The sequence below is a fragment of the Balaenoptera ricei genome, chromosome 1, assembly GCF_028023285.1.
Source record: "Balaenoptera ricei isolate mBalRic1 chromosome 1, mBalRic1.hap2, whole genome shotgun sequence".
NCBI classification, from domain to species: Eukaryota; Metazoa; Chordata; class Mammalia; order Artiodactyla; family Balaenopteridae; genus Balaenoptera; species Balaenoptera ricei.
Genome location: NC_082639.1, coordinates 165,863,861 through 165,887,665, shown reverse-complemented (window position 1 = coordinate 165,887,665; position 23,805 = coordinate 165,863,861). Strand labels below are relative to the sequence as shown.

Genomic DNA, 23,805 nt, shown 5'->3' with positions numbered 1-23,805 from the left:
TAAGTGACCTGGAAGATAAAATAGTGGAAATAACTACTGTAGAGCAGAATAAAGAAAAAAGAATGAGAAGAATTGAGGACAGTCTTAGAGACCTCTGGGACAACATTAAACGCAGCAACATTCGAATTATAAGGGTCCCAGAGGAAGAAGAGCAAAAGAAATGGACTGAGAAAATATTTGAAGAGATTATAGTTGAAAACTTCCCTCATATGGGAAAGGAAGTAGTCTATCAAGTCCAGGAAGTGCACAGAGTCACATACAGGATAAATCCAAGGAGAAACACGCCAAGACACATATTAATCAAACTATCAAAAATTAAATACAAAGAAAAAATATTAAAAGCAGCAAGGGATAAACAACAAATAACATACAAGGGAATCCTCATAAGGTTAACAGCTGATCTTTCAGCAGAAACTCTGAAGGCCAGAAGGGAGTGGCAGGACATATTTAAAGTGATGAAAGGGAAACTCTTCAACCAAGTTTACTCTACCCAGCAAGGATCTCATTCAGATTTGACGAAGAAATTAAAACATTTACAGACAAGCAAAAGCTACGAGATTTCAGCACCACCAAACCAGCTTTACAACAAATGCTAAAGGAACTTCTCTAGGCAGGAAACACAAAACAAAGAAAAGACCTACAATAACAAACCCAAAACATTAAGAAAATGGTAATAGGAACATACATATCCATAACTACCTTAAATGTAAATGGATTAAATGCTCCCACCAAAAGACATAGACGGGCTGAATGGATACAAAAACAAGACCCGTATATATGCCGTCTACAAGAGACCCACCTCAGACCTAGGAACACATACAGACTGAAAGTGAGGGGATGGGAAAAGATCTTCCATGCAAATGGAAATCAAAAGAAAGCTGGAGTACCAATTCTCATATCAGACGAAATAGACTTTAAAATAAAGACTATTACAAGAGACAAAGAAGGACACTACATAATGATCAAGGGATCAATCCAAGAAAAAGATATAACAATTGTAAATATTTATGCACCCAACATAGGAGCACCTCAATACATCAGGCTAATGCTAACAGCCTTTAAAGAGGAAATCAACAGTAACACAATCATAGTAGGGGACTTTAACACCCCACTTTCACCAATGGACAGATCATCCAAAATGAAAATAAATAAGGAAACACAAGCTTTAAATGATACATTAAACAAGATGGAATTAATTGATATTTAAAGGACATTCCATCCAAAAACAACAGAATACAGTTTCTTCTCAAGGGCTCATGGAACATTCTCCAGGATAGATCATATCTTGGGTCACAAATTAAGCCTCGGTAAATTTAAGAAAATTGATATCGTATCAAGTATCTTTTCTGACCACAACGCTATGAAACTAGATATCAATTACAGGAAAAAAATCTGGAAAAAATACAAACACATGGAGGCTAAACAACACACTACTCAATAACCAAGAGATCACTGAAGAAAGCAAAGAGGAAATCAAAAAATACCTAGATACAAATGACAGTGAAAACAGGATGACACAAAACTTATGGGATGAAGCAAAAGCAGTTCTAAGATGGAAGTTTATAACAATACAATCTTACCTCAAGAAACAAGAAACATCTCAAATAAACAATGTAACCATACACCTAAAGCAACTACAGAAAGAAGAACAAAAAAAACCCCAAAGTTAGCAGAAGGAAAGAAGTCATAAATATCAGATCAGAAATAAATGAAAAAGAAATGAAGGAAACAATAGCAAAGATCAATAAAACTAAAAGCTGGTTCTTTGAGAGGATAAACAAAATTGATAAACCATTAGCTAGACTCATCAAGTAAAAAAGGGAGAAGACTCAAATCAACAGAATTAGAAATGAAAAAGGAGAACTAACAACTGACATGGCAGAAATACAAAGGATCATGAGAGATTACTACAAGCAACTATATGCCAATAAAATGGTCAACCTGGAAGAAATGGACAACTTCTTAGAAAAGCACAACCTTCCGAGACTGAACCAGGAAGAAATAGAAAATATAAACAGACCAATCACAAGCACTGAAATTGAGACTGTGATTAAAAATCTTCCAACAAACACAAGCTGAGGACCAGATGGATTCACAGGCGAATTCGATCAAACATTTAGAGAAGAGCTAACACCTTTCCTTCTTAAACTCTTCCAAAATATAGCAGAGGGAGGAACTCTCTCAAACTCATTCTACGAGGCCACCATCACCCTGATACCAAAAACAGGCAAAGATGTCACAAAAAAAGAAAACTACAGGCTAATTTCACTGATGAACATAGATGAAAAAATCCTCAACAAAATACCAGAAAACAGAATCCAGCAACACATTAAAAGGATCATACACCATGATCAAGTGGGGTTTATCCCAGGAATGCAAGGATTCTTCAATATACACAAATCAATCAATGGGATACACCATAATAACAAATTGAAGGAGAAAAACCACATGATCATCTCAATAGATGCAGAAAAATCTTTCGACAAAATTCAACACCCATTTATGATAAAAACCCTCCAGAAAGTAGGCATAGAGGGAACTTACCTCAACATAATAAAGGGCATATATGACAAACACAAAATCAACATCATTCTCAATGGTGAAACATGAAAGTATTCCCTCTTAAATCAGGAACAAGACAAGGTTGTCCACTCTCACTACTATTATTCAACATAGTTTTGGAAGTTTTAGCCACAGCAATTAGAGAAGAAAAGGAAATAAAAGGAATCGAAATCGGAAAAGAAGAAGTAAAGCTGTCACTGTTTGCAGATGACATGATACTATACATAGAAAATCCTAAGGAGGCTATCAGAAAAGTACTAGAGCTAAATAATGAATTTGGTAAAATAGCAGGATACATAATTAATGCAGAGAAATCTCTTGCATTCCTATACACTAATGACAAAAATCTGAAAGAGAAGTTAAGGAAACACTCCCATTTACCACTGCAACAAAAAGAATAAAATACCTAGGAATAAACCTACGTAAGGAGACAAAAGACCTGTATGCAGAAAACTATAAGACACTGATGAAAGAAATTAAAGATGATACAAACTGCCGCAGACCGGCTGCAGAAAGCTAGAAGTTCCTGGTGGTGAGGGGTAAGGAACTGAAAAGCACCAGTATGGGGTCAGAAGGGCCAAGACAACTGATGGTTGCAAGGCAAGTTTATTCAAAGAGCATGAATGTATATATAGGTTCAGCACGGAACGAACACTAGGCAACAAATCAGTAAACCTTGTATTTCCACATAATTCTGTCGCCACTATCTATGCGCCATTATCTATGCGCCACTATCTATGCGCCACTATCTATGCGCCACTATCTATGCACCACTATCTATGCATCACTATCTATGCATCACTATCTATGCATCACTATCTATGCGTCAGCATGCCTTATGGGCCATTCTTTGGAGATACAGACTTCCCCCTCAGGGCAGCACGTCCTTCTTCTGGGGAACAACCAGGGGCTCTTAGATCCAGAGCAGGCACCTGGAATGAAACTGGCCGCAAGCCATTTTCCTTTTTTACGCTCAATACCGCAGCGTCAGGAGTGCATACCAAGAAAGAGACAAGCAGTTCTCCGGAAAGCAGAAAGCTGAATAAGCTTACAGCTTGGGGGCCACCACATTAAACAGATGGAGAGATATACCATGTTCTTGGATGGAACAATCAACATTGTTAAAGTGACTATACTACCCAAAGCATTCTACAGATTCAATACAATCCCTATCAAACTGCCAATGGCAGTTTTCACAGAACTAGAACAAAAAATTTCACAATTTGTATGGAAACATGAAAGACTTTGAAGAGCCAAATCAATCTTGAGAAAGAAACACAGAGTTGGAGGAATCAGGCTCTGGGACTTTAGACTATACTACAAATCTACAGTAATCAAGACAGTATGGTACTGGCAGAAAAGCAGAAATATAGATCAATGGAACAGAATAGAAAGCCCAGAGATAAACCCATGCTCTTATGGTCAACTTATTATTGATAAAGGAGGCAAGAATATACAATGGAGAAAAGAAAACCTCTTCAATAAGTGGTGCTGGGAAAACTGGACAGCTACATGTTAAAGAATGAAATTAGAACATTCCCTAACACCATACACAAAAATAAACTCAGAATGTGTTAAAGACCTCAATGTAAGGCCAGACACTATCAAACTGTTAGACGAAAACATAGGCAGAACACTCTATGACATAAATGACAGCAAGATCCTGTTTGACCCACCTCCTAGAGAAATGGAAATAAAAACAAAAATAAACAAATGGGACCTAATGAAAGTTAAAAGCTTTTGCACAGCAAAGGAAAAGGAAACCATAAACAAGATGAAAAGACAACCCTCAAAAAGGGAGAAAATATTTGCAAATGAAGCCACTGGCAAAGGATTAATTTCCAAAATTTACAAGCAGCTCATGCAGCTCAATATCATAAAAACAAACCACCCAATCCAAAAATGGGCAGAAGACCTAAATAGACATTTCTCCAAAGAAGATAAACAGATTGACAACAAACACATGAAAGGATGCTCAACACCACTAATCATTAGAGAAATGCAAATCAAGACTACAATGAGGTATCACCTCACACCAGTCAGAATGGCCATCATCAAAAAATCTACAAACAATAAATGCTGGAGAGGGTGTGGAGAAAAGGGAACCCTCTTGTACTGTTGGTGGGAATGTAAATTGATACAGCCACTATGGAGAACAGTATGCAGCTTCCTTAAAATACTAAAAATAAAATTACCATACGACCCAGCAATTCCACTACTGGGCATATATCCTGAGAACACCATAATTGAAAAAGACTCATGTACCACAGTGTTCATTGCAGCTCTACTTACAATAGCCAGGACTTGGAAGCAACCTAAGTGTCCATTGACAGATGAATGGATAAAGAAGATGTGGCACATATATACAATGGAGTATTACTCATCTATAAAAAGAAAGGAAATTGAGTTATTTATAGTGAGGTGGATGGACCTAGAGACTGTCACACAGAGTGATGTAATTCAGAAAAAGAAAAATAAATACCGTATGCTAACACATATATATGGAATCTAAAAAAAAAAAAAGGCACTGAAGAACCTCAGGGCAGGACAGGAATAAAGGCACAGACGTAGAGAATGGACTTGAGGACATGGAGAGGGGGAAGGGTAAGCTGGGATGAAGTGAGAGAGTCACATGGACTTATATATACTACCAAATGTAAAACTGATAGCTAGTGGGAAGCAGCCGCATAGCACAGGGAGATCAGCTTGGTGCTTTGTGACCAGCTAGAAGGGTGGGATAGGGAGGGTGGGAGGGAGATGCAAGAGGGAGGAGATATGGGGATATATGTATATGTATAGCTGATTCACTTTGTTATAAAGCAGAAACTAACACACCATTGTAAAGCAATTATACTACAATAAAGATGTTAAAAAAAAAGGACACTGATGAAAGACATTAAAGATAACACAAACAAATGGAAACATATAACATGTGTTTGGAGTGGAAGAATTAATATTGTTAAAATGACCATACTATGCAAGGCAATCCACAGATTCTATGCAATGCCTATCAAATTACCAATGGCATTTTTCACAGAACTAGAACAAAGAATTTTAAAACTTCTATGGAAACACAAAAGACTCCAAATAACCAAAAGAATCTTGAGAAAGAACAGAGCTAGAGGAATCAGGCTCCCTGACTTCAGACTATAATACAAAGCTACAGTGATCAGAACAGTATGGTACTGGCAGAAAACAGACACATAGATCAATGGAACAGCATAGAAAGCCCAGAAATAAACCCGCACCATTATGGTCAATTAATCCACTACAAAAGAGGCAAGAATATACAATGCAGAAAAGACAGTCTCTTCAATAAGTGGTGCTGGGAAAACTGGACAGCTATATGTAAAAGAATGAAATTAGAACACTCCCTAACACCATACACAAAAATAAACTCAAAATAGATTAAATACCTAAATGTAAGAGCAGATACTATAAAACTCCTAGAGGAAAACATAGGGAGAACACTCTTTAAGATAAATCACAGGAATATTATTTGAGGTCTATCTCCTAGAGTAATGGAAATAAAAGCAAAAATAAACAAGTGAGACCTAATTAAACTTGAAAGCTTTTGCACAGGAAAGGAAACCATAAACAAAACAAAAAGACAACCTACTAAATGGGAGAAAATATTTGTAAACCATCTGACTGACAAGGGATTTGTCTGCAAAATACAAAAATAGCTCATATAACTCAATAAAAAAAAACCCAATCAAAAAATTGGCAGAAGACATAAATAGACATTTCTGCAAAGAAGATATAGAGATGGCCAACAGGCAAATGAAAATAAATGTAAATCAAACACTCCAGTCAGAATGGCCATCATTAAAATGTCTACAAATAATAAATGCTGGAGAGCATGTGGAGAAAAAGGAAGCCTCCTGCACTGTTGGTGGGGACGTAAATTGGTACAACCACTGTGGAGGACAGTAAGGAGATTCCTTAAAAAACTAAAAATAGAGTTACCGTATGATACAGCAATCCCACTCCTTGGCATATATCCAGAGAAAATTATAATTTGAAAAGATACATGCACCCCAGTGTTCATAACAGCACTATTTACAGCCAAGACATGGAAGCAACCTAAGTGTCCATCAACAGATGAATGGATAAAGAAGATGTTGTACATGTATACAATGGAATATTACTCATTTTAAAAAAGAATGAAATAATTCCATTTGCAGCAACATGGATGGACATAGAGATTATCAGATTAAGTGAGGTAAGACAGAGAAAGAGAAATATCATATGATATTGCTTATATGTGGACTCTAAAAATAAGAGAAATGAACCTATTTACAAAACAGTAATAGACTCACAGGCATAGAAATCAAACTTATGGTTACCAAAGGGGAAAGTGGGCAGGGAGGGATAAATTAAGAGTTTGAGATTAACAGATACACACTACTATATATAAAATAGACAAACGACAAGGACCTACAGGGAATTATATTCAATATCTTTGAATAACCTATAATGGAAATGAATCTGAAAAAGAATATATACATATAAATAAATACGTATATAACTGAATATGTACAACAGAATATATATATATATACATATACATGTATATATATATATATCTGAATCACTGTGTTGTACACCTGAAACTAACAGAACATTGTAAATCCACTATACTTCAATTAAAATAATTTTAAAAATGATTTTCTAATTTCCCTGAGATGTCCTATTTAACACATGAATTACTTAGAAGTGCATTGTTTAATTTCCAAGAATTGGGGTATTTCCAGATAAAGTTCTGTTATTGACTCTTAGTTTAATTCCACTGTAGTTAGAGAACATACTTTATATGATTTAAATTCCTTTAAATGTGTTGAGGTTTGATTTATGACTCAGTATATGGTCTATCTTGGTAAATGTTCCATGAACGCTTGCTAAGAATATGTATTCTGCTGTTGTTGGGTAGACTATTCTATAAATATAAATTAGATTCAGTTGGTTGTTCAGTTCTTCTATACAATTGTCTATTTTATCTTCAACTACAATTATGGATTTGTCAATTTCTTCTTTCACTTCCATCAGTTTTGATATAGCTTTAATGTTTTATTTTTATTTAGTTAAAATGATTTTTAGGGGACTTCCCTGATGGTGCAGTGGTTAAGAATCCACCTGCCAATGCAGGGGATACAGGTTCGAGCCCTGCTCTGGGAAGATCCCACATGCCCCAGAGCAACTAAGCCCGTGCACCACAACCACTGAGTCTGCAGTCTACAGCCCACGAGCCACAACTACTGAGCCCATGTACCACAACTACTGAAGCCCACATGCCCTAGAACCTGTGCACCACAACTACTAAGCCCACGTGCCACAACTAATGAAGCCCGTGTGCTCTAGGGCCCATGTGCCACAACTACTGAGCCTGTGTGCTGCAACTACTGAAGCCCATGCACCTAGAGCCCATGCTCCGCAACAAGAGAAGACACTGCAATGAGGCCCATGCACCGCAACGGAGAGTAGACCCCACTTGCCACAACTAGAGAAAGCCTGTGTGCAGCAACGAAGACACAATGGAGCCAAAACCAAAAATATTTTTTTAAATTATTTTTAATTCCCCTTGAAATGGTGTTTGCCCAAATGGTTACTGTAATGTGTATTTGTAAAATTTCAAATCCTTGATGACTTTCCACATATCTGTTTTTAAAAAGTTGATTTCTAGTTTAATTCTGTTATGACCAGAGAACATGCTTTGATTTCTCTTCTTTTAAATTTGTTAACGTTTGTCTTATGTTCTAAAATATACTCTATCTTTGCTAATATTCCATGTTTACTTGAAAAGAATATATTTTCTGCTGTTGTTGGGTGGAGTATATTTTACAAATGTCTACTAGGTCAAGCTGGTTAATTCAGGGGTCAGCAAACTTTTTATGGAAAGGGCTATATAGTAAATATTTAAGTTTTGGTCCACATACTCTTGCAAATTTTTATCAGTGCTGTTGTAGGGCAAAAGCAGCCAGAGATGATACATAAGCAAATGAGCACGGCTATATTCCAATAAAACTTTTTACACACAAGACAGCAGACTTGATTTGGGTGAGATGGGCAGTAGTTTTCTGACCACTGGTGCCATTTATCCTTGTACATCCTTGCTTGTTTTCTGTCTACTTGTTTTATCTATTACTGAAAAAGGACTGTGGAAATCTTCCAACAATTTTGTGGATTTATCTATTTCTTTTTTCCATTCAATTAATTTTGGTTCATATGCTATGAAGCTTGTTTGTTAGATACATACACATTTAGGATTGCTATGTCTTCTTGACAAATTGACCCTTTTATCATATAATGTCCCTTTTTATCCAATTGTTTTCCTACTTTGTCTGATATTAATAAATCCACTCCCATTTTCTTTAATTAGTGTTTGCATGATATATCCTTTTCCAATATATTACTTTTAATTCAACTCTGTCTCCTTATATTTAAAGGGGGTTTCTTATGGGAAGCATACAGTTTGGTCTTTAAAAAACAAAAATCCAATTTGACAATCTCTGCCTTTTAATTAGTAATTTTTGGCCATTTACATTTATTGAAATTATTGACATGTTTATAATTAACTACCATTGTGTTGTTTTCTGTTTGTATCCTCTGGTTTTTGTCCCTGTGTTTCCCTTTCCTGTCTTCTTTTAGGTTATTGAAAAAAAATTTTTTTTTAGTATTCCATTTTAATTTATCTGTTGAGGTTTTTAAAACTCTATCTTGTATAATTTTTTAGTGGTTGCTCTAGGGGTTATAATAATGCATTTAACATTTCAAGTGTAATGAAGAAAGCTCACTACCCCATAGGTTCTTTTATCCTTCTGCATTTATGCTGTAATCATCATGTATTATATCAACATACATTAAAAAGCCCACCAGAAAATGTTGTATATTTAAAATTTTGCTTTTACATATCATACGTATTTTAAGGACTTAAGAGTATAAAAATATAAAAATTAAGAGTATAAAAATATAAAAATTTTATACTCTTAAGTTTTAAGGAACTAGAGTATAAAAATAATCTATATAATAGAGTATATAATAATATAATCTATTATTATTAGATTAAATATTATTTAATCTAATGACTATTAGATTAGAATAATTTTATTTTAGCTAATTAAATAAATTAGATTAACAAATCTAATTAAATAATTTTATTAAAATGATTTTAGTCTAAAATAATTTTTACCTGTATATCTACCATTTCAGTTGTTTTTTACTCATTACTGAAGTTTTAAATTCTCCATTTCCCTTCCACCTGATAAGCTTCATTAGACATATATTTCTTTTAGAGTAGGTATTCTGGTAACAGATTTTCTTAGTTTTCCTTCATCTGAGAATGTCTTTATTTCTCCTTAATTCCTGAAAAACATGTTTGTCTGGAATAGAATTCTATGCTGATGATCCTTTCTTTCAGTACTCTACTAATACTGCTTCATTGCCTTCTGTTACCTATGGTCTGTGATGAAAAATCAGCTATCACTTGAATCATTGTTCTCCTATATATGATGTATCACTTCTCTCTGGCTGCTTCCACATTTTTTTTCCTTTGGTTTTTAGTAGTTTGATTATGAGTTTCTTTTACAACTACATTGTTTGGAGTCTGTTGGGCTTCATGGCTCCATAAGTTTATACTTACTACCAAATTTGAGAAGTTTCTAGCCATTATTTATTCAGATTTTTTTTTCTACATGATCCTCTCTTCTCTCCTCCTTGGACTCCAATGTCATGTATGTTAGACGTTTTGGTATTGTCCCACAGGTCTCTGGGGCTTGGTTCAACTTTGACAATATTTTCTATTGTTTACATTGGAAATTTTCTATTGATATAACTTTAGTCTTATTGACTGTTTCCTCTGTCATGTCATATCCATTCTGCTATTGAGCACATCTAATGGATTTTATTTCAATTATTCTAATTATAAAATCTCTGATTTTGATTAATATAGTTTCAAACATTCTTATTCTTGAGGATAGTTTTATTGAATATATATAATTTTAGGTTGCCAATAACTTTACCTCAGTTGAGTATTTCACTGTCTTCTGACTTCCACTGATTCTGTCTAATTGTTTTACTGTCTTTACTTTGTTTGTAATTTGTCCTTTCTTTTTGGATGCTTTTAATATCTCTTATTAGTCTTTGATACCCTGCAATTTCACTATTTTGATCTAAGTGGGTTTTCTTTTCTCCTATATCAACTTGGATTTATTAATATTTATGGATTGAGGATTGATATCTTTCTTTAAGTCTGAAAAAGTCTCAGTTCTTTCTCTTTCTTGCTAAAATTTCATTTTGGAATTCTGGTTAGATATATGTTGAATCTTCTCTTTCCCATTCTTTCTTTCATCTCTCTTACCCTCTTTTTCTTGGTTTCTGCCTTTCTCCCAGTTTTTCATTTTGTTTGATTTCTTCTTATCTACTTCCCAATGCACTAGTTATTTTTGTTGTATCCAATCTTCTATTTAAAATGATCGTTGAATTTTACATTTCAATTTTTGTTAGTTTTATCTAAGTTATATTTTAACATTTATTTTTACATATTTAAAATTTTTGAAATAGAATCTACATACAGAAAATCGACCAAATATAATAAATAAATAAATAGCTGGAAGATTGATCACAAAGCAGAAATCTGTGTAATAGCTACCTAGATTAAGAAATAGAATATAATCAGAACTCCCAAATATCACACATGCTCTCTCCCAATCACTACATCTTTTCTTTCCAGGATAACCATTATCCTAAATTTTATGGTAATGACTTCCTTGCTTTTAGTTTTACTCATTGCCTTGTCATTTGATAGATTCCTTTTTTCTCATGGTTTCCAATTTCTTTTCCATTTATTTAAATCTATTAAAGATATTTTAGATTCATTTTATTCTCTGTCGTCGGTGGTACACCTCTGTAAAGAGGTCTCTGAGAAGCTAGGTCAGAAAGATAGAGTTATTTACAAGCATAAATAACTTTACAGGGACTTCCCTGGTGGTCCAGTGGTAAAGAATCTGACTTAGCAGGGGAGTGGGTTTGATCCCTGGTCAGGGAACTAAGGTCCCACATGCCATGGGGCAACTAAGCCCATGTGCCACAACTACTGAGCTCATGTGCCTCAACTAGAGAGCCTGTGTGCCATGAACTACAGAGCCCACACGCTCTAGAACCCATGCACCACAACTACAGAGCCCACATGCCCTGGAGCCTACCCTCCACAACTAGAGAAGAGAAAACCTGCACGCCACAACTAGAGAGACACCCGTGTGCCACAGCAAAAGATCCTGCGTGCCTCAACGAAGATCCCATGTGCTGCAACTAAGACCCAATGCAGCCAAAAATAAATAAAATAAATAAAAAATAAATCTTAAAAAAATAATTCTACAAAGAGCTGCATAGTATAGTCTCTGATATATCACTGCATTAAACAGTATGGTAAATATATCTAAATGTGCAGGTATAATATACATATATGTAATCTTTTTACTAACCTTCAATAAATAGTTGATCCAACACCATTTTCTTGATGTAATGCCAATAATTCCACCATCAGGAAGATTTACATTGCTTCCCAGTCCTTTAAATGCATTATAATTTTTAAAGTAAAGAATACCATTTATTAAAAAAAATATTCCATCCTGTGATAGGGTCACATCAGACACACTGTGTCTTTCATCATCAGTCAGAATGTTTGGAGGCACTCTGATTCTGGTCCAAGTACGGAATGAATCATTTGTCTGAAAGGTCTCCATATCAGCTACCACAACAACAAATGAAGGAACACAAGCAGCCCAGTCTGCCATTAACTGACTACCCTGTGGTGAAGAGACTGGTAAAAACCCAGGAATCTCAGGTATTGTTAACAAAGAAAAAGTCAGCAGGAAAAAAATATCTGCAGTAAAGCAATCTTGAAAAGCCACTTGATTTCCTCTAATCTCCTTTAGCACATCATCTGCTGTCATCGGTATCGAGATATGCCAGGTCCTAAGAAGAGAAAAATAGAAAATATAAGAATAAAATGCACGCCCTCCTTCTCATCCATCTTGCATGGTGCTGACATTTATCATCTTTTATAAAAATTTTTATTTTTATCAACATAAGTCTGGGTAAAACAAAACAAATAGTACTAAAACATTACCACTGCCCCATTTCTCCTCATTCCTCACTTTAGTTCCCAAAGAAAAAGTTTTGACTCTTACATCTCTTTGTCCTGGAATGTGTCTCCATATTCTCAAACAAATATTCTTATACTGTTCTCTTAGTATATAATTTTATACATTATTGTCTTCTTATATGACAAATGAAAATGTATCTGTCTCATAATACCTACCCACACATCTCCTCTTCTCTCAAGTTAATATCACAGTGTTTAGCTAAATGTATAGTATTTACATTGTTATTAATATATATTGTTTACTACTGAGAAATGTTTAATTATGTTTTCTTATATTTATGTTTATTTACAATATTTCTCCTAAAGTTAATAATTATTTCATTTAAACATTTGTTTAGTTTTCTAAGTTTTCCAATAGGTAATTAAAATGGTGCTCCATAATATTTTCCATGTGGTAACTGCAGAGGTAATCTAGTACTTGTTTCCTGGAGTTTCCCTTTATTACTCTCTGGGTTGAAGCCACCATTTACTGGATCCAATGGTTTGATCTTTCTTGTTTTGTTAAAACACATTTTTCAGTTCCTCTCTGTTAAAGGGTATGTGAACATAAAGTTTCTGAGACCCTGAGTCCCCAAAATATCTTTATTTTACATACCTGCTAGATAGTTTGGCTAGGTAGAGACTTCAGAACTTTGACGGCGTTTTCTCCAGGCTCACGTATTTAGCTTTACTAATGGGGAAGTCAGATGACACACTGACTCTTGTGATTCAAATGAGTTGCCTTTCTATAAGTTTTTAAGATTGTCCCTTTTTTTCCTTTGTATTCTAAAATTTGACAGAGCTGGGTCTATCTTTTGAAGTGGACACAGAGGAATCTGTGAAAACAAGCACTCTGACATGTATCTTAAAACTTATGAAAAGTTCTAAGGAGAGTTTCTCAGCAGGGCAATCCAGGAGACATCAGGCTAGAGGATGTTCAGTAAATGCTTCTTGAGTTTCCTATTTCCTCAATGAATACACACTTGGTTGTGGTGATGGCATTCCGACCACTCAGAATGAGGTCCTGCCAGGTGAAGGGAGCCCCATGCTGGGCCAGTTGTAGGAATGTCATCAAACCTCTATGCCCTAAATCATGGCACCATTAAACTTGGTGCAGTTACTGCTTTGGACAAACCACACCACTGACTCTAACATTGGTTTCAAGCACATTTTAAAAAAATCACCAGTATCATTTTGTTATTGTCCACTGGCTACATAATAATCTCATATACACAGCCACGGTACAGTTATGTATTGGTGACTATTTTGTTTGAATGGATAATTGGTTATCTACAAGACCTAGGAAGGACCCAGCGCTCAAGGCCTGGCCATGGCATACTGAGCTTTTCAGTTTCCCATGTCTATCATTTTGTTTTCAAACCTTTGATTTTTAAAAAAAATTATGACTATGTTTATACACTTTTCAATTTTTTTCTTACTTCTCATTTTATAGCATCTTAATCTTCTTTTATGTGTATAATATCTTCTCTTATTTCTGTGAAGACACTATATTTTTTGTGAACTTTTCTTTGGCTCCCTGCTGTGTGCTATGTCCCCTGAATTCCGTTGTTCTGTTTATTGATTTAGGTCTCTTACATTCATGTTGGAGGCTTTCTGTAACTGGTTGCCCTTGGCTGTCCATTAATATTTACAAGAGTATCAGTAACAAGTGGTGAGACAGCTTTGAGGAATACCCCTTACTCCCACTGTGCCCCACTCTGCTTCTCTCCTCCTGATTCTAAATTTAAGTATTTCTGACCAGTTAATCCAAAGAAGAATCCTCTAGCCTGCCAGGAGGATATATGCTAGGTTTCCATATTCAGGGAGCATGACTGCAGGCACCCTGGGGATTTCCAATTACTTCAGAATTCCCTTCTGCAAGCTCTTAATTAACAGAATTTCTGTGCTCTACTAAGTCAGTTACCAGTTCTCTCTGTGCTTTCTATCTTCTGTGCTTGCTTCCTTTCCCATTGTTTGTTTTCATAGGCTTGCAACTTTAAAAACGTTTCTCCTTGTTATTTTAGCAAGATTATGGAAGAGAATAGAGATAAATAAATATATTTAATCTGCCATGTTTTAACTTATCTGCTCTAAACTGAATTTCATTAAGTCATGTTCTGGTTAGAGACTTCAGTGGCCCCTAAATTATATCCAGCAAAAATTCAAACTATTCCAATACTTTTCATGGAAGGTTCATTTTTTTCCTGTTCAATTTCACTTGCCATATTATATTTCAGGTGTGTTCTTTTTTTTTTTTTTTTACAAACTAATCTAATATTAATATTTTTAATTAATTAATTTATTTTTGGCTGTGGTGGGTCTTCATTGCTGTGTGTGGGCTTTCTCAGGCTGCGGCGAGCGGGGGCTACTCTTCCTTGTGGTGCACGGGCTTCTCATTGCCGTGGCTTCTCTTGTTGTGGAGCACAGGCTCTAGGTGTGTGGACTTCAGTAGTTGTGGTGCATGGGCTCAGTAGTTGTGGCTCACAGGCTCTAGAGTGCAGGCTCAGTAGTTGTGGTGCATGGGCTTAGTTGCTCTGCAGCATGTGGGATCTTCCTGGACCAGGGCTTGAACCCATGTCCCCTGCATTGGCAGGCAGACTCTTAACCACTGTGCCACCAGGGAAGTGCCAGATGTGTTCTTTCTTTTTGCCTTCCGAACTGTTTGTACCCCCTCCCTTCTCTTAGAGCACCCAGTCTCTCTTCTCCATCTCTATATTCTACTGGTCCTTCAAGTCCTACTCAAGAATTATTTCTTCTATTTTGCTTTCTTGTTTTACCACAAAATATATCTTTTATAAGGACAATCTTTTCTAAACCCAAATTAATCAATCCAATTATGTAGATTTTTTTTATGGCATCCAAGGCAACATTCTTTAAATGGGTATCTGACATTCTGTACATATGCATATTTTATTTCTATTTCTTTTAAAATATCATTTATTTACTAATTTTTAAAACAAAATAATAAATCATGTTATACAAGAATATATGATACAAAACACACACCTTAAAGAATAATACCAAGATGAACACCTGTGTAATAATCACCCATATCAAGAATCAGAACATTGCCAGTAACTTGGACATTTCCTGTATGTCTCTTCTTTCCCCTCTTCCACCCACTCACATATAGTCACTGGCCTGATTTTTTAAAATACTGAGCTATAATTGACATATAACATTTTATTAGCTTTAGGTGTACAGTATAATGATCTGACATTTTTATATATTGCAAAATGATCACCACAGTAAGTCTAGTTAACGTCCATCACCATACATAGCTATAAAAATTGTTTTTGTGATAAGAACTCCTAAGATCTACTCTCTTACTAACTTTCAAATATACAATATAATATTATTAAATAGAGAATATAAATATAAAAATCCACTAGTATAGCTGGATACTTTAAAACTTCTCTGTCAGTAGTTAATAGATCCAGCAGGCAGAAAATCAGTAAGGACACAGTTAAACTGAAGAGCACCATCAATCAACTGGATCTAACTGACATTTAAAGAATACTTCATCCTAAAACAGCAGAATACACATTCTTCTCAAGATCATACGGAGTATTCACCAAGATGCACCATATTCTGGGCCACAAAACACACCTTAAAAAATTAGAAATCAGATACCTGAAATTTCCCTAAATATTTGGAGATTAAACAACACAATTCTAAGTAATATATGGATCAAGGAAGAAATCTCAAGTGAAATTTTAAAATATTTGGAAATAAATGAAAATACAACTTATCAAATTTGGGAGATGACCTGAAAGCAGTGTGTACAGGGAAATTTACAACATGGAATGCATACACTAGAAAAGAAGAACTAAAAATCAATAATCTAAGCTTCCACTTTAAGAAACTGGAGATAGAAAAGCAATATAAATGTACAGCAATCAGAAGAAAAATAATAATAAAAATTAGAGCAGAAATCAGCAAATTGAAATCAGAAAAGCAGTAGAGAGAATCAATGAAACCAAAAGCTGCGTTCTTTGAAAAGATAAATAAAGTCAATAAACTTCTAGCTGAGCTAAGAAAAAAAGACAAAGGACACAAATTACTAATATCAGAAATTAAAATGGGCCATCACTACTGATCTCATGGACATTAAAGAGTAATAAAGGAATACTCTTTATTAAATGAACAATTAATGGACAATTCTATGCCCACAAATTCGATAACTCAGATGAGATGGCCCAACTGAAAGATACAATGTACCAAAAATCACACAAAGAGAAATAATGTGAATAGGGATATATGCATTAAATAAAATAAATAAATAACCAATTATCTTCCAAAACAAAAAGCACCAGGCCCAGACGGGTTCACTGGTGAATTCTAACATTTAAGGAATATAGGATGTCAGTACTCTATAATGTCTTCCAAAAAATAGAAGCAGAGGCAATACTTCCCAACTTATTCTATGAGATCAGCATTACTCTAACACCAAAACCAGATAAAGACATTACAGATAAAGCTACAGACATTTTAAATCCAATAATGTGTAAAAAGAATTATTTACCACGACCAAATGGGATTTATTCCAGTTATGCAAGTCTGGTCCAACATTAAAAATCATTTAATATAGTCCATCACATAAACAGCCTAATGAAGAAAAAGCATATAATCATATCAACAGATGCAGTAAAACCATTTGACAACATCCAACACCCACTCATGATAAAATCTCTCAGCAAACTAGCAACAGAGGGGAAGCTTCCTTGACTTGACAAAGGAGCATCTAAAAGAACATACAAAAAACTTAATGGTGAGAAATTAGATGCTTTCCTCCTAAGAACAGGTACAAGACAAAGATTTCTATTCAACACCATACTGGAAGTTCTAGCTAACACAATAAGACAAGAAAATGAAATAAAAGTTTTACAAGATTGGGAAGGAAGTAACAAAATGTTCTTTGTTTACAGATGACATGATTATCTATGTAGAGAATCCCAAAGAACAGACAAAAAAATTCCTGGAACTAATAAGCAATTATAGCAAGGTTTCAGGATACAAGGTCAATTTCCATGCTTTAAAAAACTAGTTTACCGCATATATGTATTAATAAACTACATATTATTTAATTTTTCAACTTTTTGCATTTTATATAAATGGAATCATACTGTACTTTTCTTCCATGACTTGCTTTTTTCATTCAATATTATGTTTGTGAAATACATTCATGTTGATTTGTGTTTGATTTATTTTTCACAGCTGTATAATGTGTATATTCTATAGCATAATTATACTAGAGAATGTTTATCCATTTCTCTATGAATGGAAATTAGTGTTTCAAATTTTTTCCTATTAGAAACAATGCTGCTACAAATATACTTTCACACATCTCTTGATGCACCTGTGCATGGATTTCTCTAAGGTATATCCTGGTGTTGAATTGTGGAACCATTTGATATATGCATCTTCAACTTCGGCTGACAGTGTAAAAATATCTTTCAAACTGTTTGTGCCAATTTATACTTCTACTAGCAATGTATGTAAGTGTTCCCATTGATGCACATTTCTATGGTGTGAATGTTTGTCTGTGCCCAGAATTCATATATTGAAATCCTAATGCCCAATGCGATGGTAATAGCAAGTGGAGACTTAGAGAGGTGCTTAAGTCATGAGGGTAGAACTCTCATAAGTGGGATTAATGCCCTTGTAAAAGAGGCCCAAGAGAGCTCCCCAGTCTGTTCCACCAGGTAAGGATACAATGAGAATTCTGACACCCAGAAGAGGGCCTTCAACCAACCACACTGGCACCCTGATCTCAGACTTCCAGCCTCCAGAACTGTGAAAAATAATCCGTTGTTTGTAAGTCACCCAGTTAATGGTATTTTGTTATAGCAGCCTGAATGCTGAAACATATTTTCACCAACAACAGTCTAAAATGTTAACATATTTATCAATCTGGTGTGTGTAAAATAGACCTCTCTGGGCTATTAATATTTTTCTCTAATTGTTAATAAAGTCAAACATCATTTCATGTACCTATTAATGAGTTGTTTATCAAATCTTTGCTTTTATAATTTGAGGTACTTTTATTGATTATAGAAAATTTTTCCTGAGGCAATAAAGATATTTTCCTATCTCTTTTTAAAAGTTTTTCAGTTTAGCCTTCCACATGTATGTCTTCTGAGGTTATTTTATTATTATTGGCATTATTATTAATCTCAGATTATTTTAATGCATGATATGAGGTAAGTAATTATGATATGAGGTAATAATAAAGTAAAGCTTCATTCTGTCCCTATTAAGATGATCAGGTAGCTTTCTCCTTTAATCTATCAATGTAGTAAATTACATTAAAACATTTAAAATATTATACTAACCTTGCACTTCTGGTATAAACCAACTTGATTATATGTCATATCTCTCTTCATATATTGGTGGGTTTATTTTACTAATATTTTATTCAGAATTTTGTATCTAGGTTCATGAATGAGATAAGCCTATAATTTTTCTTTCTCATATAGACCTTGCCTGAACTGGTATATGATAATTTGCTAACTTCATTTTGCAATTTAGGATTGGAATGATCTGTGCTAGTGCTCTCTCCCTGCCCCCAAAGATTGTTAAATACTGATTAAGTTTCTTTGCTCAACTTCTATATTTCCTTTTGAGTCACCTTTAAAAAACTGTATTTTTCTAGAATGTTTTCTCTTTAAGTTTTCAAATGTATTGGTCTATAACTGTTTATGTATCTGCTACATCTCTAAAGTATGTTTGTTTTTAAAAACCTAGATTAGTCTTTCCACATTTTTTCACATTACTTGTTCATGTAAACCCTTTTTTCTCAACTCAATGCCTCCTCTAAGATGGTATCTAAATGGATCTCTCTGTATTATCACCTAGTGTATTTCTTTCATAGTTCTTGATACAACATATTATATTGTTTACATATTGTTAATTATCCATTTCCCATCTTAGAATTTGAATTATAATAATTTGAATTCTTGAATTCCCAATTAAAAATTGAATACAGAAGGTAGGAACCTTGACTATACCCCTAGTTTCTAACAGTACCTTGATTAGTAGATGTACAACAAACATGTGTTGAAACAATTGTGGAAATCAATTGACATACATGTGCCAAAAAACTAAGTTAAATCTATACTTATTCTGTATCTAGTTACCATAAAGTTGAATTTCTTTTTTTTATTAGCTAGACATATAACATTTTATTTTATTAAAGTACAGTTGACATACAATATTATGTTCATTTCAGGTGTACAACATAGTGATCTGACAATCAAATAAATAACAAAATGATCACCATGATAAATCTAGTAACTATCTGTTACCACTCAAAATTATTACAGTATGATTGACTATATTCCTTATACTGTATATTACATCCCTGTGACTTATTTTATAACTACAGGTTTGTACCTCTTAATTCCCTTTACTTATTTCTCTTTCTAATAATTTTGTTACTAGTGTATAGAAATGCAACAGCTTTCTATATGCTACTTTTGTTTCCTGCATCTTTATTGAATTTATTTTTTAGTTCTAATAGTATTTTGGTGGGATCTATAGGATTTTTAATATATATAATACCATGCCATTTGCAAACAGTTTTACTTTTTCCTTTCCAATATGGATTCATTTTATTTATTTTTAATGTCTGATTGCTGTGGATAGGACTTTTAATACTATGTTGATGAAAGTGGAGAGACTGGGCATCCTTGTGTTGTTTCTGATCTTAGAGAAATGCTTTCAGCATTTCACCGAGTATGATATTAGCTGTGGGTTTGTCATATGTGGCCTTTATTATGTTCAGGTATGTTTCTTTTATACCCACTTTGTTCAGAATCTTTATCATAAATGGAATTTGCGAAAAGTTCTCTTCTGCATCTACTGAGATGATCACATGATTTTTATCCTTCATTTCATTAATGTGGTATATCACATTGATTGATTGGTGGATATTGAATCACCCTTGTTTTCCCGGGATAAATCTCACTTGATTATGGTGTATGATCCTTTTAACGAATTGTTGAATTTGGTTTTCTAATATTTTGTTGAGTAATTTTGCATCTGTGTTCACTAGTGATATTGACTTGTAATTTTCTTGTTTGTAATATCTATGTCTGGTTTTAGTATCAAGGTGATGCTGGCCTCATTGAATTAGTTCCTGCTCAATTTTTTTTTGAATAGTTTGGGAAGAATAGTTATTAAGTCTTCATTAAATGTTTGGTAGAATTCACCTGTAAAGCCATCTAGTCCTGGACTTTTGTTTGTTAGAATTTTTTGATTACTGATTCAATTTCATTACTAGTGATTGGCCTATGCAGATTTTCTATTTCTTCCTGATTCAGTCTTAGAAGATTGTATGTTTTTAGGAATTTATCTATTTCTTCCAGGTTGTCCTATTTGCTGGTGTATAATTTTTCATAGTAATTCCTTACAATATTTTGTATCTCTGTGGTGTCAGTTGTAACTTCTCTTTCATTTCTGAGTTTATTTATCTAGGCCAACTGTCTTTTTTCTTGATGTGTCTGGCTAACGTTTTATCAACTTTGTTTATCTTTTCAAAGAACCAACTCTTCATTTCATTGACCCTTCCTTCCCTCCTGCCTTCCTTTTTCGTCTCTGTTTTATTCATTTCCACACTCTGGTCTTTACTATTTCTTTCCTTCTACTAACTTTGGGCTTTGTTTGTTCTTCTTTTTCTAGTTCCTTTAGGTGTAAGTTTAGGTTGTTTGTTGGTAATTTTTCTTCTTTCCTGATGTAGACCTGTATGGCTATAAACTTACCTTTTAGAACTGCCTTTGCTGCGTCCCAGAGACTTTTTATTTTTAATAAATTTATTTATTTATTTTTTATTTTTGGCTGCGTTGGGTTTTCATTGCTGAGCACGGGCTTTCTCTAGTTGCGGCAAGTGGGGGTTACTCTTCGTTGCAGAGTGCAGGCTTCTCATTGTGGTGGCTTCTCTTGTTGTGGAGCATGGGCTTTAGGCGCACAGGCTTCAGTAGTTGTGGCACATGGGCTCAGGAGTTGTGGCACACGGACTTAGTTGCTCTGTGGCATGTGGGATCTTCCCAGACCAGGGCTCGAACCTGTGTCCCCTGCACTGGTAGGTGGATTCTTAACCACTGTGCCACCAGGGAAGCCCCACCCCATAGACTTTAGAATGTTGTATTTCCACTTTTATTTGTCTCAAGGTATTGGTTTATTTTCTCTTTGATTTCTTCAATGACCCAATGGTTGTTTAGACTCCATGTGCTTGTGTTTTTTCTAGTTTCTTATTGTAGGTGATTTCTAGTCTCATACCATTGTGACTGGAAAAGATGCTTGATATGATTTCAATCTTTTTAAATGTATTGAGACTTCTTTTGTGTCATTAAATGTAATCTATCCTGGAGAATATTCCATGTGTACTTGAAAGAATGTGTATTCTGATGTTTTTGGGTGGAATGCTTTGGATGCATCTCGTAAGGTAACCTGATTTAATGTGTCATTTTTTTCACATCTTTATTGGAGTATAAATGCTTTACAATGTTGTGTTAGTTTCTGCTGTATAACAAAGTGAATCAGCTATATGTATACATATATCCCCATATCGCCTCCCTCTTGAGCCTCCCTCCCACCCTTCCTATCCCATCCCTCTAGGTCACAAAGCCTGGAGTTGATCTCCTTGTGCTATCCAGCAGCTTCCCACTAGCCATCCATTTTACATTTGGTAGTGTATATATGTGAATTCTACTCTCTCACTTCATCCCAGCTTCCCCTTCCCCCTCGTGCCCTCAAGTCCGTTCTGTACATCTGCGTCTTTATTCCTGCCCTGCCACTAGGTTCATCAGTACTGCTTTTTAAAATTCCATATATATGCATTAGCATACAGTATTTGTTTTTCTCTTTCTGACTTACTTCACTCTGTATGACAGATTCTAGGTCCATCCACCTCACTACAAATAACTCAGTTTCATTCCATTTTATGGCTGAGTAATATTCCAATGTATGTATGTGCCACATCTTCTTTATCCATTCATCTGTTGAGGGACATTTAGGTTGCTTCCATGTCCTGGCTATTGTAAATAGTGCTGCAATGAACATTGTGGTACCTGTCTCTTTTTTGAATTACGGTTTTCTCAGGGTATATGCCCAGTAGTGGGATTGCCGGGTCATATGGTAGCTCTATCTTTAGCTTTTTAAGGAAAATCCATACTGTTCTCCATAGTGGCTGTATCAATTTACATTCCCACCAACAGTGCAGGAGGGTTCCCTTTTTATGTCAATGTTTCCTTATTGGTTTTCTGTCTAGATAATCCATCCATTAATATAAGGGGGTTTAAAGAACCCTACTGTTCTTGTATTACTGTGAATTTCTTCTGTTCTGTCTGTTAATATTTGCTTTATGTATTTAGGTGTTCCTATGTTGGGTGCATATATATTTACAAGTGTTATATATTCTTCTTGGATTGATCCCTTTATCATTATTTATGTTCTTCTTTGTCTCTTATTACAGTCTGTGTTAAAGTTTATTTTGTCTGATATAAATATTGCTACCCCCAGCTACCTTTTTGCTTCCATTTGCGTGGAATACAGGTATTCCTTGGAGATATTACAGTTCAGTTCCAGACCATCGTGATAAAGCATACATTGCAATAAAGCAAATCATATGAATTTTTTGGTTTCCCAATGCATAGAAATGTTATGTGTACACTGCAATATAGTTTATTGAGTGTGCAATACCATTCTCTAAAAGAACAATGTACATATCTTAATTAAAAATACGTTATTGGTAAAAAATACTAACCAACATCTGAGTCTTCAGCTAGTTGTAATCATTTTGCAATAGTAATATCACAGATCACTGATCAAAGACCACCATAACTTATATAATATTATTATATTAAATATAATAAGCTAAATAATAATATAAATAATAATGATTAAAAGATTGAAATATTGCAAGAATTACCAAAATGTGACACAGAGACACAAAGTGAGCAAATGCTGTTGGAAAAAAATGGTACTGATGGTCTTGACAGATGCAGAGTTGTCAAAAGCCTTCAATTTGTAAAAACCACAATATCTGCAAAGTGCAATAAAGTAAAGCACAATAAAACAAAGTATGCCTGTATGTTTTTCCA

At 34.5% G+C, this 23,805-nt stretch overlaps 1 protein-coding gene across 1 annotated transcript in view; it reads right to left on the bottom strand.

Annotated features, from left to right (window-relative positions):
* CATSPERE (catsper channel auxiliary subunit epsilon) overlaps positions 1-23,805 on the bottom strand; it is a 264,815-nt gene that overhangs the window by 133,733 nt on the left and 107,277 nt on the right. The window contains exon 9 of the mRNA XM_059940988.1: positions 12,042-12,534. Coding sequence (XP_059796971.1) covers positions 12,042-12,534 — 493 coding nt within the window. The remainder of the gene's footprint in view (positions 1-12,041; positions 12,535-23,805) is intronic.